Source organism: Lissotriton vulgaris, chromosome 1_1 (genome assembly GCF_964263255.1).
Source record: "Lissotriton vulgaris chromosome 1_1, aLisVul1.2, whole genome shotgun sequence".
Taxonomy (NCBI): domain Eukaryota; kingdom Metazoa; phylum Chordata; class Amphibia; order Caudata; family Salamandridae; genus Lissotriton; species Lissotriton vulgaris.
In genome coordinates this window covers 833,778,140-833,796,604 of record NC_141685.1, presented here as the reverse complement: position 1 = coordinate 833,796,604, position 18,465 = coordinate 833,778,140, and the positions used below count along the sequence as shown (strand labels likewise).

At 42.8% G+C, this 18,465-nt stretch overlaps 1 protein-coding gene across 2 annotated transcripts in view; it reads right to left on the bottom strand.

The window, feature by feature from the left end:
* Positions 1-18,465, bottom strand: part of LOC147747972 (cytochrome P450 2D4-like) — a 179,475-nt gene that overhangs the window by 74,884 nt on the left and 86,126 nt on the right. For both annotated transcript variants that reach the window (XM_086957408.1, XM_086957417.1), the window contains exons 4-5: positions 6,228-6,388; positions 3,987-4,160 (exon numbers count right to left, since the gene is read on the bottom strand). In XM_086957408.1, coding sequence (XP_086813534.1) covers positions 3,987-4,160; positions 6,228-6,388 — 335 coding nt within the window. The remainder of the gene's footprint in view (positions 1-3,986; positions 4,161-6,227; positions 6,389-18,465) is intronic.

The following is an 18,465-nucleotide window of genomic DNA, read 5'->3' as shown; positions in this document are numbered from 1 at the left end:
CCATGGTAAAATACCGATTCCGGTGTGCATGCACATGTGTGCATGCACACCTATGTCATGTGACAGGCAGACCTGCCCTTAGGGCAGGTATGCCTGCCACATGGCACCCAAGCCTGTTTTGGGGGTGCCAGGGGGTGTCAATGTGACACCCCCTGCACCCTTGTGAATTCAGTATTTACCGATTCGGTAAATACCGAATCGGTAATGCCCATTCATTCCTATGGGCTTCAAAGCCCATAGGAATGAATGGGCATTACCGATTCGGTATTTACCGAATCGGTAAATACCGAATTCATCCGATTCGGTATTCCAGCACATCTGGAATACCTACATATCGGACCCATAGATTTACCGAATTTAAATTACCGAATCGGTAAAATTCGGTAATTTAAATTCGGTAAATCTTTTCTACCTACATCTAGCCCTTAGTCCTCCACTTGGCTGTGTTGCACAGCCGGGTAGAGAACATGCCCAGACTTGGCAGCTCAGACCAATCGCGATCCTGATATCAGGCAGGATTGTGATTGGCTGCGGAGTCTCGGAGCCTGGGTGCTTCTGTTCCGTGCTGCCAGTGCCGAGACTGAGGACGGAGAAGAGGCGACTGCGTTCACTGGTACGTTTTTTTTATCTCCCTGCCTCACCACTCCCGTTCTGAGGTGTCCGCCACTGCATGTATCATGAGATGCACAATGCAAACGTAGTTCATGAGCTTCACAGAACATAGCAGACAACTTAAACATGCTGACTACTTCTACCAAATAGTTTTTTACAGGCGATATTTAGTAAGGTTTTGAGTGGGAACTTATGAGCAACGGACAGCATTGTCAATTTACTTGCCACAGTAAAATCCTGCAGGCACTGCGCAAAACCACCTACATGTGTTAAGGTGTTCGTGGTCCCAGTGCACTTACCTTGTGTGGAGACTGTGTCCCACTTTATTACGAGCTTCTCAAAGTTGCCGTTGGGCCTGATAATTGGTATTACTAGACTTTTTCTTGATTATTACTAATGCACCAAACCCGCAGGGCTTGGACATTTTCCCCTATTTACACTGGCTGCATAAAGCACCTGAAATCTCTTCCCGAAAATTAAGCTTAAAATGAGGAATTACTGGGGAAATGGATGCATTTCTTAGTGGGGACCCTCAGGGTCTAGCTTAACATAAGGAAAGGCACATAGACCTCATTTACTGGCTGATTTGTACAGAGTGAAACCAGGAAACCTAGATAAATCATGGCTTCCCTGCTTAAATTATGTGATCTCAGGCAAATACATTTTTTCACCATAAAATGTTTTCTTCATGATCACGTATGAAAGCACTTTCAAATATTTGAGTTCAGATTACCGGTTGTACAAAATTGTCAATATTAACAAGTATTGTCAGCGCAGTGCTACAACTTGCACTATTAATGTCAAAGCTGCAACATGTTAAGAAATACACCTTTTCGAACTTTGAAGAGACGTTATCATATTTTACGCGGTTTGTTGTATGATTTACATAACACATATTTTAGGGGCTCAGCTTGTGCACTGGATCGCAGATCTGAGTCAGACCTTTGACTCGGCCTTGCTCGGCTCTCCCTGTCAATTTGTTGGCTTGCCCATCTCTACACTTTTTCACTGATTATTTCTTTCTAAAAGGAAGGCTATAATGTATATTTCTCAATTTCTGGCCCAACATTTCTGAGAGGGAACATTATCAACACCAGCACTGGCTTCTACCTAACACGTTTCACACAGTGCCTGATTTGTAAACGAAAGAGTGCCGGTGCCCAAAGCTCTGCTCAGAAGCACACAGGCAGCGCTATTAACCCCTCCCCTGCTGATGACGGAACCGCTCCGTCATCAGCTGCGGTGGCGCTGTGCTGATGACGGAGCGGTTCCGTCATGGCCCGCCCGACGCTCCTGTGCGGCGTGAATTCCGCGCCTGCACTGAGCGTTCTATTGAGCGGGCGGGGCCATGACGGAACTGCTCCGTCATAAGCACAGCGCAACCGACACTGGTGGCGGAGCGATTCCGTCACCAGCATGCGCCCGCCGCATTACGCCCCACCCCCTTAGCACTGCGGCGGAATAGCCGCCGCAGTGAAGGGGTTAAAGGTCGGTGGACCGAATAACAAGGCTGCATAGTCTTTAATCCACCTCATGCCTCTGTAATCCACTATCAGACACTGCCTGCCCATTTATCTCACTCTTGCGGCTTCCTGCTGTCTCCCTTTGTTTGAATCTGTTTATTAGTTTGTTTAATAAGGGGAGAACAAGCAGGCGAGCACAGTACAAGTTAACAACTTTTAAAAAGAAAACATTACATCTACTATCTGTTACATTGAAAGTCGACTTCTTGCATGCAGACAATATATACATGGCACTTACAGAATACATATCATGGGTTGGTTGTCATTATTCAGCATGCATGATAGGCACAGGCCCCCTCTATGCTGCCAGATATTGTTCAGTGGCACGAGCCCCTCTACTTTCATATGTTGCTACCTGTATTGTGAGCTAGTCTGTTAACTGGGGAGGTGAGTAATAAAGTTTGGGACAAGTCAAATTGAACTGAGAGAACTGTGTACTTCCTCATTCAAACTGTGGTAGCCATTCCCATTTCCTAGTAGAAAAGATGTAGATTCGCCTCTCTGCTGCTGCCTCAACCTGCTTAGTACTAGGTCCAATTCGACATTTTCTAGTAGTGTGCCTCAGGTTTGCGGTGTGCGCTTTAACTGCTGCCACCAATTCCTCGCTCTACTTTGCTTGTGAGTGGCAGCATATCATCACTGTCAACAGCTTGGCCCTTCAGATCCCATCATTTTGCATTCCAGCAATCCTCCATTGTTTTGTGATTAGTAGCTTTGCCACAATAACCCCTAGTGCAATAAAGCAAGAGGTCACCCTATGACTTTTATGTTCACGAAAAATATGTAGGATGCACGCTGTCCACTCCAGGGCACCACACGCTCGGTGCATTGAACTAGAGTGGCGGTCACTGTTGTCCAGTAGTCCCCAAGGTGCGGACAACTCCACAGCATGTTCAGTAAATCTCCACCTGTGGTGCAGCACCCTGGGCACCAACATTCATTCGGTTGAAGTATTTGTTAATTTTGGCCGGCGTGAGATACACTCTCTGTGTTATATAATATTGAATTAACCTGAAAACGCATGTTCCGTGGTACTCCGAACCGGCCCCTCCAGTACGGTGTCCCACTCCGCGTCTTTAAAGGGCGCTGTAGGTCCCCCTCCCAGTTTTGTTGTAGGGGGGTTACCGATATTGCCATGTGGTGTCTAAGGGATGCCGCGAGCCAACTAGTTAGGTGCCGGCCCTGCCCTTTAACATGGAGATACTGTATTATTAAATGCATCGGAGGCTCCTGGGTCATGTCACCCCAATGCTTGCTTAGGACTACCTTGAGTGCTCGGTGTAATAGGAATTGACCCAGCGGCAATCCGCTATCTTCTAGTCATTTGAGTCAAATGGAATCAGGACACCGTCATGATATAAGTCCCCTACATCTTGGATTCCCCCCACCCCCGCCTCTACTGTCTCCCTTTGTAACAGGTTTTCTGTCTTTCTCTTTCTACTTTTTTGGTGTTTCCCTTTCTTGGTCTTTGTAAATGTCTGATAAGGAAAATAAGTGTCAGTCCACAAAAATGCATGCTTGTGGACCCCACCCAATTGCATAGAGCAAAAGGATGTCCACACTTTGCACAATGTCAAGAGGAGCCCCTTAATATCCCATCACTCACACATATTAATTGGACTTTGGTGAAATGGGGGGGACCCCTGAAGGGCTGGGGGCCTGAAAGTTTGAGGGCCCTCCAGTGCCGCAGGGGCTTGCAGTACACCCCAGCCACCAGCAGCCACCTTTTCAAATTGATGACCTGCTTCACACCCTCATTGTGTATGGAGTTAGGTTTTTCAATCAATCCAAGTAAGTTGCATAGCCTTAGCGCAAGACACATATTTGAAGATTGTTTGTTCACATCCAAACCTTTTCAATCTCCGACAGGAAAGCGTCGACAAAGTCGCGAGTCACCGCCTGATTCCAGGTCTCCTTATGCTCCCTTGCCACCTCCTTTATGTAGCTCTTTATTTGGAGAAAGGGCCCCGCCACTTTCTGCTGAACTCCTGGTATATTCGCTATGCATGGAAGTACATTTAATAGCTACAAGACAATATCAAAATAAAACAAAGAAAATATAACATGAGTAAATGCTTTAGGGGCAATGAACAAGAATACATCTTTAAACTGTCTGGGATGAGTAAACCTCTCTCAGTGAGGACCTGTTCAGCTATTCCAAGGGCCCAAACCACAATTTTTACTTGATAAACATGGTGCCTTGGTCCAGCCATACAATATAGGACGTGCATGTAGATCCACTTAGGTGGCCCAGCACATGCTGAACACTGAGCACTGGAGAAGCGTAAATGTAAACATAAAATATAAAACCGCCACTGATTTGTCTAAGCACATAATAGTGATAAAATCTGCATGTTCGTGCATTACAGGCTACAAAACAGGAATCATGTTACATCCAGTGATTAGGTCAGTGCAAAGATACCTGCATCCAATCAACGTTGTGCTCCGGTCTATACGAGTCCAACCCCCTGCCCCTACTGGAACAACGATGTCACTAACACCACCTGAGTCTGATAAACAAAGCATCTGTCAACTTTCTTTACCTACTGACACTGCTTAAATAATTACATTATACTCTCCAAGACCTTGCTGGGGTCCATGGGTCTCCCTAGCCCCCCACATGCTTTAGAATTAAGAACCGAGACTGCATCCTGGGTCAAAAGTTATGGAGGGTCCATGGTGGGTCCTGTGCCAGGGGCCTAGATAAGGGGGTTTATAGAAACGTGTTGTGTAAAAAACATTATTAGATAAACAATACACACACATACACAACATTCTTCTTGAACTTGTTCGGGTGTTGGTTCTTTCCGGCGCAGAGGAGAGGTGCCAATGATGCTATGTGAGCAAATTGACGAGAATTTGCCAACTGCTCATTGGTGGTTACTTACATGATGCTCTCCCATTGCGTTCTTGTCTGGGGGTTCTACTTGTACACTTGGCCTACTTGGCATTGACCTGGTTTCTTGGTTTTATACAGTGACACACACATGGGGATATTCTGTATCTATGCACTACAGCTTGCCATTATCGTAATAGTGAAATGAGGGACCCAATAGAAGTGATGAATATGATTAGGTATGTGTGATATTCCCAGGGCTTTTTGTTTGTTGGCTTAGAATCAGAAAGGCAGGAGTGGGTGGCATCAGACCCTAGACAGCCTTAGTCGCCCTGGTCTAAATGTAGGCCAGCACAAGTCCTGGGAAGCAGGGAGGAATACGATCCACCCACCCAGCGTGACACAAACTGGAGCATCGCCACAAAGATTTCCATGATCCTAAAGGACATATTTACAAGGGTATTGCGCCACTGGATTGTCACATTTACAGACACTCCAGTGGTGCAATGCTCCGCACACATGTAGAAGGAGGCGGTTAGCCACTTTTTGTGGCTTAACTGTGCTTTGCAAATATGGTACCCTTTTGCGCAGGTATCTGCATGAATGGGGCATACAATGGGTGTTGCAGTGGGCGTTCCATCGCAAAACCCATAGTTTTTTTGACGCCGCCCCAGATTTACAAGGATCTGTAAATCTGAGGCAGCGCCAAAAACTAATACCATGAAATAGAAGGGGTTAGAATGGGGCAATTATGCAGCACACATAGAAAGAGCAAAACACCATTAATGATTGTTTATGTGCAGGAATGCAGCAAACATAGAAGTAACAAATCACCATTATTGATTGTTTATTAATCATCCCTGCAATGGAAGCACCCTTGTACTATGGCACAAGGGTGTCTGTGTTGGCTCATGCAACTATTTTTAGCACTGGCTCTAGGGAAAAGACAGGGGCGCATTATATTGCTGTAAATACAGTGCATCCTTGCATTTTGGAAATGGAGGAGCACATCGCTGCGAAATTTGCCACCGCGTCGCGCTCTGCCATTTCCTTGTAAACAATCTCCCACGGTTTCAGGCGCACTCACTCATGGTTTACACTGCAACTTACACAATTAAATAACACTGCATTATATTTCCGAGATAAATCAATATAATATTTTAATGTAAAAATATATGGGGAGTATTAAGAGGTACGTTATTTAGACTCAGTGCAGTCACAACCAATGATTAATTTCACTTCCTAGATCACAGTACCTGAGGGAGGAAACCTGTTGCTCCATCCATGTGTTGCTTGAACAGGTCCAGTAGCCTTTGCAACATCTTGTCATTGTACTCAAACCGATCCCCAAAAGTGATTGAGCAGATCACGTTACTTGAAGCATTGTTTATAAAATGATGTGGGTCAAACGGGCAACCTGGATGTTGGGAGCAAAGGTTCCACATAAGAGAATGAGTCTAGAAAAGTGCAAATCAGAGACTACAGAAGGCAGAGAATCCAAAATAAGAGAGGTCAGGTCTAGAACAAAGGCAACCTGGGGATGAAGAAACCATGTTGAGAGCAGAATAATGTAGATCAGAGCCGATTTGGAGAAACAAGTAACAAAGACTAGCAGGCTCTAGTTTAGAGACAATGGGAAGACAAGGAGACAAAAGAGAGATAAGGCAAGTCTAGATCAAAGTTCACTTGGAGAGAGAGAAGCAAAGAAAAGATTGACACATCTTGATCGTTAACCACCTTGAAACAAAGAACAACATACATGGGTTCTGGTAACATGAGAGTCTGCCAGAAAATGACAGTGACCTTGGGAGAACGCCCTGGCTTTTGTCCCCAGTTCTGGAGTGAGGTTTTTTCTGGATGAGTAAATTCAAAGTTGAGAGCCTCATATTTTACACAATTACATTATGGTGCCGTGGAGGCACAATACATGTATGAGCAACATCACACCACAAGCATGTTGGGTAGTGTGATCACCTGTGCCGAGGATTCAGCCATAGGCATGTGGTGCAGGAAATGATCCAGTTCTCTTTCTATCAGTGTCATAACTTCAAAAATGTATAGCACAGATGCTGTAGGATAAGGCGCTACAAGGAGTCATTACATATTCAATCAATCAAAATTATTTACATTGCAATTGATGGTAAAACACACAAAATCAAATATACAATAAAATAATATTCAACAGAAGAAATTCATTACAGTCTTAATTTCGTACAAAATTAAATTCCACAAAAATTACACCTGTTCAAAACTTGATCATATTCCAAAGTTAAACAATCATTGTAATGTATAGGCCACCTAATATTTAAAGGAGAACTAGTGATTTTTACAGGTTTGCTATCAATCACCCATCCTGTGTGACAGTGACTTTCTTCATCATGTTAGCTATGCACACTAGATGATAAAGCCATCCCTTCTAAGTTAAGGAGATCTAGGATCGAGGATGATATAAAGCTCAGAAAACTTGTTAATGATATGGCTGTTTCATGGAAAAAAACTTTTACTCAACTTTCAGAGGTGCAATATGGGGATCACTGACATAATATCGACTAGCCAAAATATCGGCGAAAAAATATCAACAGACAGAATATCGACTTTGTATCTACAAACAGGTAAGTACAAAAATATCGAGTAAAAAACATCGTTTACAAAAATATAGTTTGTAAAAATATCAACTTTATTAAAAACAATGTTAAATTAAATTAATATTAAAAATGAATTACTAAAATATATTTAAGAATACTTAAATTACCTTATAATAATTAAATAATTAATTAAATTATTAAAAAATGTTTTACAAACATATTTGTTAAAACATATATATATAAATGTAAATGTAAATGTAAATGTGGGATACTTGTATAGCGCACAGTTACTCTACCCGAGTGTCCCGGCGCTGTAGACCGCTGGGGAACCCGTCCTGGTTTTCCCTGTGAGATGGTCCCTTTTGGGTATCTCCAGGGTGAAACCAGGCATCCCTGGCGTCTGTGGGGGGCCGTTGTAGAGATGAGGCAAGCTAATGCCCAGAGTTGCCGAGTGTGCTCCCTGGTCGGAGTGGGCACCGATGCGAGAATTATCAGTCCGCTGATCCTGGTCCAAGACCCTGCCGCGTCGGGAATCGAACCCTGGTCCCGGGCCGTTCTCTGCACTCGGGTCTGCCGCCTCTAACCAGTGAGCCACACCTCCCTACATATATATATAGTAACATAATATAATTAAAAAATATCCAATATTATTACCGTAGGATAGCGGAAGAGAAAAAATGACTATTTCCACTCCAGAGAGTGCAACAGTAGATAAGGCGTTGGATAGCGTAGAGGTAAAAATTACTATACCCACTCTAGAGAGTGCAACAGAAGGGAAAGCGTTGGATAGCGTAGGGGTACAAATTAATATTCCCACTCCAGAGAGTGCAACAGTAGAGAAAGGGTTGGATAGCGTAGGGGTACAAATTAATATTCCCACTCCAGAGAGTGCAACAGTAGGGAAAGTGTTGGATAGCGTAGGGGTAAAAATTACTATTCTCACTCCAAAGAGTGCAACAGAAGGGAAAGCATTGGATAGCGTAGGGTGTAAAAATTAATATTCCCACTCCAGAGAGTGCAACAGTAGGGAAAGGGTTGGATAGCGTAGGGGTAAAAATTACTATTCCCACTCCAGAGAGTGCAACAGTAGGGAAAGCGTTGGATAGCGTAGGAGTAAAAATTACTATTCCCACTCCAGAGAGTGCAACAGTAGGGAAAGCGTTGGATAGTGTAGGGGTAAAAATTACTATTCCCACTCCAGAGAGTGCAACAGTAAGGAAAGCATTGGATAGGGTATGGGTAAAAATTACTATTCCCACTCCAGAGAGTGCAACAGTAGGCGAAAGCGTTGGATAGCGTAGGTGTACAAATTAATATTCCCACTCCAGAGAGTGCAACAGTAGAGAAAGGGTTGGATAGCGTAGGGGTAAAAATTACTATTCCCACTCCAGAGAGTGCAACAGTAGGGAAAGCGTTGAATAGCGTAGGGGTAAAAATTACTATTCCCCCTCCAAAGAGTGCAACAGAGGGGAAAGCGTTGGATAGCGTAGGGTGTAAAAATTACTATTCCCACTCCAGAGAGTGCAACAGTAGGGAAAGGGTTGGATAGCGTAGGGGTAAAAATTACAATTCCCACTCCAGAGAGTGCAACAGTAGGGAAAGCGTTGGATAGCGTAGGGGTAAAAATTACTATTCCCACTCCAGAGAGTGCAACAGTAAGGAAAGCGTTAGATAGCGTAGGGGTAAAAATTCCTATTCCTACTCCAGAGAGTGCAACAGTAGGGAAAGCGTTGGATAGCGTAGGGGTAAAAATTACTATTCCCACTCCAGAGAGTGCAACAGTAGAGAAAGGGTTGGATAGCGTAGGGGTAAAAATTACTATTCCCACTCCAGAGAGTGCAACAGTAGGGAAAGCGTTGGATAGCGTCGGGGTAAAAATTACTATTCCCCCTCCAAAGAGTGCAACAGAGGGGAAAGCGTTGGATAGCGTAGGGTGTAAAAATTACTATTCCCACTCCAGAGAGTGCAACAGTAGGGAAAGCGTTGGATAGCGTCGGGGTAAAAACTACTATTCCCTCTCCAAAGAGTGCAACAGAGGGGAAAGTGTTGGATAGCGTAGGGTGTAAAAATTAATATTCCCACTCCAGAGAGTGCAACAGTAGGGAAAGGGTTGGATAGCGAAGGGGTAAAAATTACTATTCCCACTCCAGAGAGTGCAACAGTAGGGAAAGCGTTGGATAGCGTAGGAGTAAAAATTACTATTCCCACTCCAGAGAGTGCAACAGTAGGTAAAGCGTTGGATAGTGTAGGGGTAAAAATTACTATTCCCACTCCAGAGAGTGCAACAGTAAGGAAAGCGTTGGATAGGGTATGGGTAAAAATTACTATTCCCACTCCAGAGAGTGCAACAGTAGGCGAAAGCGTTGGATAGCGTAGGTGTACAAATTAATATTCCCACTCCAGAGAGTGCAACAGTAGAGAAAGGGTTGGATAGCGTAGGGGTAAAAATTACTATTCCCACTCCAGAGAGTGCAACAGTAGGAAAAGCGTTGAATAGCGTAGGGGTAAAAATTACTATTCCCCCTCCAAAGAGTGCAACAGAGGGGAAAGCGTTGGATAGCGTAGGGTGTAAAAATTACTATTCCCACTCCACAGAGTGCAACAGTAGGGAAAGGGTTGGAGAACGTAGGGGTAAAAATTACAATTCCCACTCCAGAGAGTGCAACAGTAGGGAAAGCGTTGGATAGCGTAGGGGTAAAAATTACTATTCCCACTCCAGAGAGTGCAACAGTAAGGAAAGCGTTAGATAGCGTAGGGGTAAAAATTACTATTCCTACTCCAGAGAGTGCAACAGTAGGGAAAGCGTTGGATAGCATAGGGGTAAAAATTACTATTCCCACTCCAGAGAGTGCAACAGTAGAGAAAGGGTTGGATAGCGTAGGGGTAAAAATTACTATTCCCACTCCAGAGAGTGCAACAGTAGGGAAAGCGTTGGATAGCGTCGGGGTAAAAATTACTATTCCCCCTCCAAAGAGTGCAACAGAGGGGAAAGCGTTGGATAGCGTAGGGGTAAAAATTACTATTCCCACTCCAGAGAGTGCAACAGTAGGGAAAGCGTTGGATAGCGTCGGGGTAAAAATTACTATTCCCCCTCCAAAGAGTGCAACAGAGGGGAAAGCATTGGATAGCGTAGGGTGTAAAAACTACTATTCCCCCTCCAAAGAGTGCAACAGAGGGGAAAGGGTTGGATAGCGTAGGGTGTAAAAATGACTATTCCCACTCCAGAGAGTGCAACAGTAGGGAAAGGGTTGGATAGCATAGGGGTAAAAATTACAATTCCCACTCCAGAGAGTGCAACAGTAGGGAAAGCGTTGGATAGCGTAGGGGTAAAAATTACTATTCCCACTCCAGAGAGTGCAACAGTAAGGAAAGCGTTGGATAGCGTAGGGGTAAAAATTACTATTCCCACTCCAGAGAGTGCAACAGTAGGGAAAGCGTTGGATAGCGTAGGGGTAAAAATTACTATTCCCACTCCAGAGAGTGCAACAGTAAGGAAAGCGTTAGATAGCGTAGGGGTAAAAATTACTATTCCCACTCCTGAGAGTGCAACAGTAGGGAAAGCGTTGGATAACGTAGGGGTAAAAATTACTATTCCCACTCCAGAGAGGGAAACAGTTGAGAAAGCGTTGGAAAGCGTAGGGGTAAAAATTACTATTCCCACTCCAGAGAGTGCAACAGTAGGGAAAGTAGATACTTCATATATTATTTAAAAATATATATATATATTAATATCTATAAAGAAATAATTAAAAGTAATTACTAATTTAATATAATTATTAATTACATACAAATACTAATTTAATGTAATCATTACAATTAGTTATCTATTAATACTAATTATTTACAAATTAACAATTAATCAATAATTAAAAAGTTACTTACCAATTAAAATCTAATAAATACCAAATAAAAATTAACATACGTAATTAGTTATAATTAAATTACTTCCCACCCTATTCCCCTATAAACCCACTACAGGAAATAAATTAGTAAAATTAACATAATTATCAATTAATCAATTTAAAAAATGTAATTCTCAATTAAAATTTAATTAATTACCAAATAACAATTATTTAACAATTAATTATAAATAAAATAACACTACACAAACTAACATATTTAATTAATTATAATTAAATTACTTCCCACCCTACTCCCCTATAAACCCACAACCCGCTACAGAAATCAAATTAGTTAAATTAACATAGTTATCAATTAATCAATTAAATAAAATTAATTGGCAATTACAATTTAATTAATTACAAAATTAAAATTAATTAACAATTAATTATAAACAAATACCAATAAATACATTTACATATTTAATTAATTATAATTAAATTACTTCCCGCCCTATTCCCCTATAAACCCACAACCCGCTACAGAATTAAATTACGCAAAATTTAAATAACATTAAATTCATTAATTAAATTACATTATAACATAAATAAACACTTTTAACACATAAAATACACTATAAAAAATTCGATATTAATAAATGTTCGATATTTTTATTAACCTATATTATGTACTTCGATTTTTTGACTATGTATATTTTAAAATTCGATATTACATTACTTACCTTCAAAACAATATTTTTGATGTCTATATTCTGTCCATTCGATATTCTGTCCAGCCTATATTTTGTACTCGATATTATGTCTATTCGATATTTTGTACTCGATATTTTGTCTGTTTACCGCAATATGGCACTTGTTCATTTTGGTTGACTGACACAATCGTAATCCCATCTTCTTAGCCGCTGATACAACTGACCAAATAACTTAATGCCCCGGATACTGGCCCAGACCCACTTCTCAGCCAAAGCAGAACCACCACAGCCCTTGCCACATTTGCGGACCGTGTGTCGAAGTTGCTGCACCACAAGGATAATGCTGAGTGGCTGCATGCTTAGAGATGTGACCAGGCCTGGCCTACACAGCAACCCCAAAGGCTGTCCTCACTCACTGCAGGAACTATCTACAAGAACGCCAGGGGGAAGAAAGGTGAACCGAAGTGAACCATATGTACATTTAACTTGTGGGGGACACTAGGGATTGCCCCTGGGCCCGATCCATGCCTTTGCTGTCATCACTTGGGGGATCCTGCCATAGGAAAACTACCTTGGGTGGGTTCAACACAGAAGGGGTTTGACATGGGTAGTGCTGCACAGAAAAGGCATCATCAGGGTCACTGGCTTGCACCTTAACATGAATTGAAAAGTATGTATATCTACTGGGTGATTAAAAGTACTTTCTTTGGATAAAAGATAAGCACTGGGCTGGTCATTGATGTTATTGTGTCTGTTGGTCAATTCTTGAGTTCTGAGCTCGTACTCTCCCTCACTACCTCCATTAGAGGCATGTGACTGCTCACCACTGCTACCCTGAGAGTCAAGTGCATAAGGCTATGCACTTGTTGCAGTCTTCTGATCAATAGTTGGATGGACTCCAGGACAGCTGCGGCAGACAAACTCAACCACCACTGTTGGGGCCAAGAAGCACGCTTGCCATATGGCCTCCAGAATGGGGTCTAACTCTAGTGCAAAGCAGAATTCCCACAGGTGCAGAAAGAAACCTCTGCATGAAGAGAGAAAGGTTTTCTGGGATAGGGACAGGTTAGGTCATAAAAAGGAAAAGGGTTGGATAAGGGAAAGTAAAGGGCACTACTCAAAATGTTGCATGAACAGCAGGTCGCAGGAGGGGTAACACCCATGAGGATTTACGGATTGCAGAACAGGATTAAGGAAGGTTGGTTTGACAGCCTATCGCCGTCCATACTGCTTGAGACTTTGGTAAATTCGCTTTTGCTGTTAAAACTAAAGGAGGGATTTAATTCATACACCATTTCTCAGGGCCAGAAGGGGAGCAAGAGAATAAGATTTCTGCCTGTCCAAATGCCATGGCATATTCAAACATAAATAGAGCAGAGCAGGGTCACTGGGTGCCAAGGAGAAGGAGTGTGCTGAGATGGATTACTGGACATTATGCATGCTTTCTATCTCCTCTATTTCCATTTTCTCCCCATCCACCTAGAGGCTTCTTGATTCGAAGATACCAAGTCTCATTTAGAGGGTGGTTGTAACAGGACATCCATCGAAGAAGGTCTATTCGAGAATCAGGGTGCTTACAGGTAAGCGTTTTGCTTGGTGACAAATCAAAGTTCAAATGATGATTAGGTAGCTGGCTACATTTTGGAACCTTTTCCCATTTGATTTGATAGTAAATGCTTTGAGCATGCAAATACCCAAAGGTGTCCTTCCCCTGGAGAAGAGCAACCCACTGTAAAAGAAATTTTATTACGGAAGACAGAGCTTTTGTTTCCTGCAGAAAATGAGGTGGGTTGTGACCGTTCTCAGGGGTAAGGAAAGAGCGTTCCACAATGTAGGTATTACAAGCTAGATTAGGTGATTGCCCACCCACGCTTGATGATAGAAACTTTCAAGAGGTCTACAGAAGCCAATCTAATAGCTTGTGAGGGCATACTATAGAGAATTCTGTGTGAAAATTACATCAAACCAGTTACGTAAATCGCCCTTTCACAAATAGACAAGGGGTTCCAATGTGATCCAATGAAGCCAAAAAGGTTGAACATGGGCATATTTATCGATACCATAGGGCAATCTAGTTGCTGTTTCTGATCAGCTGAAGTCTGATCAGAAGATGTTCAGGAATAGCAAGTTAAAATGAATTGCCATAATGAATGCAGGTGTTACCTGGTGGTATCTGGTACCACCATCTTCCAATGTTTGGAAGGGAGAGGAGGGAAAAGAGGCAGGATCTTTCCCACAGATTAAAAAAGGGGCAAATTCGTGGTGTAAACCCAATAATTCTAGGAACACATAGAGGGTTTGCTGTCGAGAAAGCGTCAAACATATCTTACTATGGCAAGTGGAGTAAGCCTCTTCCCCCAGGTTGAAGACCATCATTTATTGGTCCAGATATGAGGAGGGCCCCAAGGACAAGGAGTATGATCTTGGTCTTGCCATCACTCAGTTAATGAGAATCTAATCTCATCCAAGTAGCATCATCAGACAGAAAAGTAGGAAGTCGAGTAATGCCTTCTTCAGAGGCAGTGTCAAGTCACGGAATAATCTGTGTGACATCCACATAACAATAAAAAATGTATCCAAATTAACTAAGAGAAGATAAAAATAAATTACCCAGTGTCAATCTTAATGCCAACCCAAGGGATACAGCACATGCAAGTGGCCAAAGGTCAGATCGATGTAGAGGCACAGTCACAATCTTAAAAAAGGCAAAACAGTCCCTAAGTTTAAGGATATCCCTTATGTCGAGGTGTCCCTTGTCCCAACTAATCCAGTGAGACACAACACGACTCAAAGAACAACCCTATGGTCAAAAGACAGCAATAAGACTCAGCTGACCAATAGCTGAGCGTCAGTTTTGTTGGGTACTAAATGTCATATACAAGTCCTGTAGCATTACAAAAACAATCCTATGTGCATATGTGATAAAAATAATAGTTTATTAAAAAGAATTTTTCATTACAGTACATAGACTTCAATATTGCACAATCATACAAACAATTACATTAAAAACCAAAAGGTCGACGCGGCGTTTCGGTGTCTTGAAAGGATAGGTACACCTTCTTCAGGACGGTTTTTAGAATCACTCGAATTATGAGCGAATCTGGTAGTAGCGAGCTACCTTTAATGCCAACAATTTTTTATTCCATTTGTTGCATATTTTTTGCTTAGTTGATTATTACAATTTATTTCCAACTGGATCCAAGTGTTTATATAAACTGGATAGGTTCGCTGTACCAGGGATGACCACCGTATGGATAATGTAATCGCATACAACCTTGCTTAGAGCAAGTTTCTTAGGGCCCCCTCTGGAGGAGCTATATATCTGTTCTCCTATTACCGGCTGAAAGCGTCTTGCTTCGTGCTTCCTTATGTCGGTTTATCTTATTAAAAACCAGCGGCCTCCCTGTCATCTCTTCCTGGTACAGCGTTGTCCGTTTGCCTTTTTTAAGATTGTTTCACCCTGTCCCACATTGGTACATAGGGTACCTCCCTTGTTTGTTCTTTGAGGCACAGTCACAACCTGTGGCATACCAATACAGGTAAACATAAGTCAGTTCAGGCCTTACTTCTTTATTCCCCACGTATAAGCACAGAATGTGGTCATTTCCTCTTTTTCAATGAAATTCTGCTGCTTGCTACAAGCACACTAGCTAGGTAACTGCGCATGAGTGCATGAGCTACAGGCAGCGCGGTTTAGAACACAGATTATAAATCATCCACAAACAGCAGTGGGTGGCTATTCACATTTCTAAGAAGTTATGTCTATTGCCTATGCACTAACTCATATACGGGGGCATCTAATTGATATAAATGGGGTACCCCAAAGGTATCTTCCTGGTTCATCATCTTTCACCCACATTTTTGACAGGCAGGCAGGCAGGACTCCAGATGAAGCTCGACAACAAACAGCCTCTCTCTACCTTTCCATATAGGGTAGGGTTGTGAAAAGTCTGGTCTAAGCTCAAAGGTCCGACCATGGACCTGAAGGCCACCCTCTAGGCAAATTGCATATGTATTTGAGGCCCTGGCTCCATGAAGGCCCCATTCGCAGGTATCCCTCAGAATGGACTCTACATTTACAAGGAAAGGAGGACTGGCTCCCTTTCAGATATGTATTGGTATGACCAAGTGGTTTGATGACCTAATCAATATGAATGGAGGGAGAGTTTCAATACTTTTGCAGAGGGAACCAAGGTGTGTTGTTCAATCCCAAAGTGGAAGAGAACTGCACATACCCCAGGACTGGGAGGAGCACTGCCAAGGTACCCCTGGAAGACAGACACTGCATGTGAACTTTTATTGAAGGTATTCTCTCTCTCTCTCAACTGACGAGAGTGGGAACACTTGAGCTGCTGCTGTATTGGCTCAAAGGCCTAGCAAGAGCCGTGCGACCCACAATAATATTATCCCCAGGTACCCTCGTTATCTCAGGGGAACAGAGACCAGTGGACTTCCCATTATAAATCAACCAGCAGTCAACATTCCTGCATGGCAGCTGGTACCCACAAGGTGAAAAGATGAGCAATATTGCTCTAGTTCCTCTCTGCTGTCAGCAAAGAACCAGATGGGAGCGGAGTAGTTGCTGTCATTTCACTGACTCACCTGATTTTCCCCTTTACCCACTCCCCTGATTGTGTGGTGGCTCAGCCCTTTGTCAACACTCTTTGATTTTGCTCACTTGATCATCCTGGCAGTTTGTGTACAGTACCAAATTACATTTTTGCCCAAATCTACTTTGAGCTGAACATCTACTGTGACCTTGTCTCTTGGTCACTTCTCATTCAACCAAAGGACCTAACCTGTGTACATTAATAAGTCCAACCATTGTGAGAATCCACACAGCACTTAGGGAACAGGGTGTGCCTTGTATGCAGTTGCTCAGCTTGTTTGCGGTCTATGACTAATCTTCCGTTCTTACATTTCTGGAATAATAACTCCTGCTGGGTTGTTTATAAATTGTGTTGACTTTCCTTTCTGTGCCAGTTGTAAAGGATGCCAGATTCTAAGCAGATTCCTGACCCCATGGTGACCCATAACAGGCACCTCTCAACAGGCTTTTATTTACTTCAGGGCAGTGAGTCCCACCCATCTAGTGCATTCAATGCCCGGGTGGGGATATTAAACAAATCCCCTAGAGTGACTATTCCCACACGCACGCAGAACATTGATTGACTGTCTAGTCAAGCATTATGTCTAGGAGGACGACAGAGTTTACCAGACAACACCACCATCGTATGCATAAAGCTCATCTATTAAGATATGCATTTGTAAGCACCTGAAGTAGTCCTATTTGGTAATACAGAATGCTAACAGTGATCAGTTTATCAACCTCAGACAAAAGAAGGGAATTGAGATCATCAGGGATATGCATTTCTCGAGCAATGGAGCAACTCAAAAGTCATGGTCTAGCATTTTGGACAGCTGAGCTATCCCGGGCCTTGCCTTTTATCTAAGTTTTGCAACCCATCTCTGTTGAAATGGAGTGTGTCTCTCTTCGTACACGATTCCTGTGCCTCTCCTGCACCAGTTTGCACCACTTTCACCAAGACAGTGGTCCATTTCAACAGCAGGTCTTTCTTCCGTGTCTTGTACTCTCACCCAAGCTGTCTGTGCCATAACCCCCTTATCCCATTCCTCTTACAGCAAATAGCCTTGCCTTCTTCCTTCCCACTCCACAACTTCTTCTTCATCTGTCTACTTGGGTCTCCATGTGAATTAACACAAAACACGTTTCCTATACAACTGTTTGCTTTTTCAGTGTTTGTCTACAGGACTGTGCTATCACAATTCATGTAGATCATCTTCCTTTGCTCACAAATAAAAGCTGTGGTCATCCACTGCCTGCGCCATACACTTAAAAAAAATAGGACAGGGATCGGTTTGAAGTTTGGTGGACAGGTTACTCCTTGCCCATCACAACCTTGGTCCAGTTGCGTCATTTAGAAACAGACGGATCTTATGTATTCCGTTGACAGAGCCCCCATCGGTTTCATCGATGGAATACTTCCATCAACAGCCCGACGGAGTAGAAGCCTGCGGAGGAAGGAAATTACACTGCCCGTTCTATTTAGGAAGGCGAGTATAATGTTTTTTTCTTGTCTGTTATCACCAGGAAAACCTGCAGTAAGGAACAGGAAAAAACTATTGCTACCCCCAGGGTGGTTGTTGTAATCTTGGGTTTTTAATATGTTTTTAAAACAAACTCCTTGGGGCTTTGTTTTGAGACAACAACAAAAAGAAAAAAGGATTGGCCATCAGAACCGATGGCCATCAACAAAACATTTAGTGATGTTGGAAGCATTCAATGTAAAGAGATGACCGCTGGGCTGATGGTCATCTCTAAACTTGGTGGCCGAT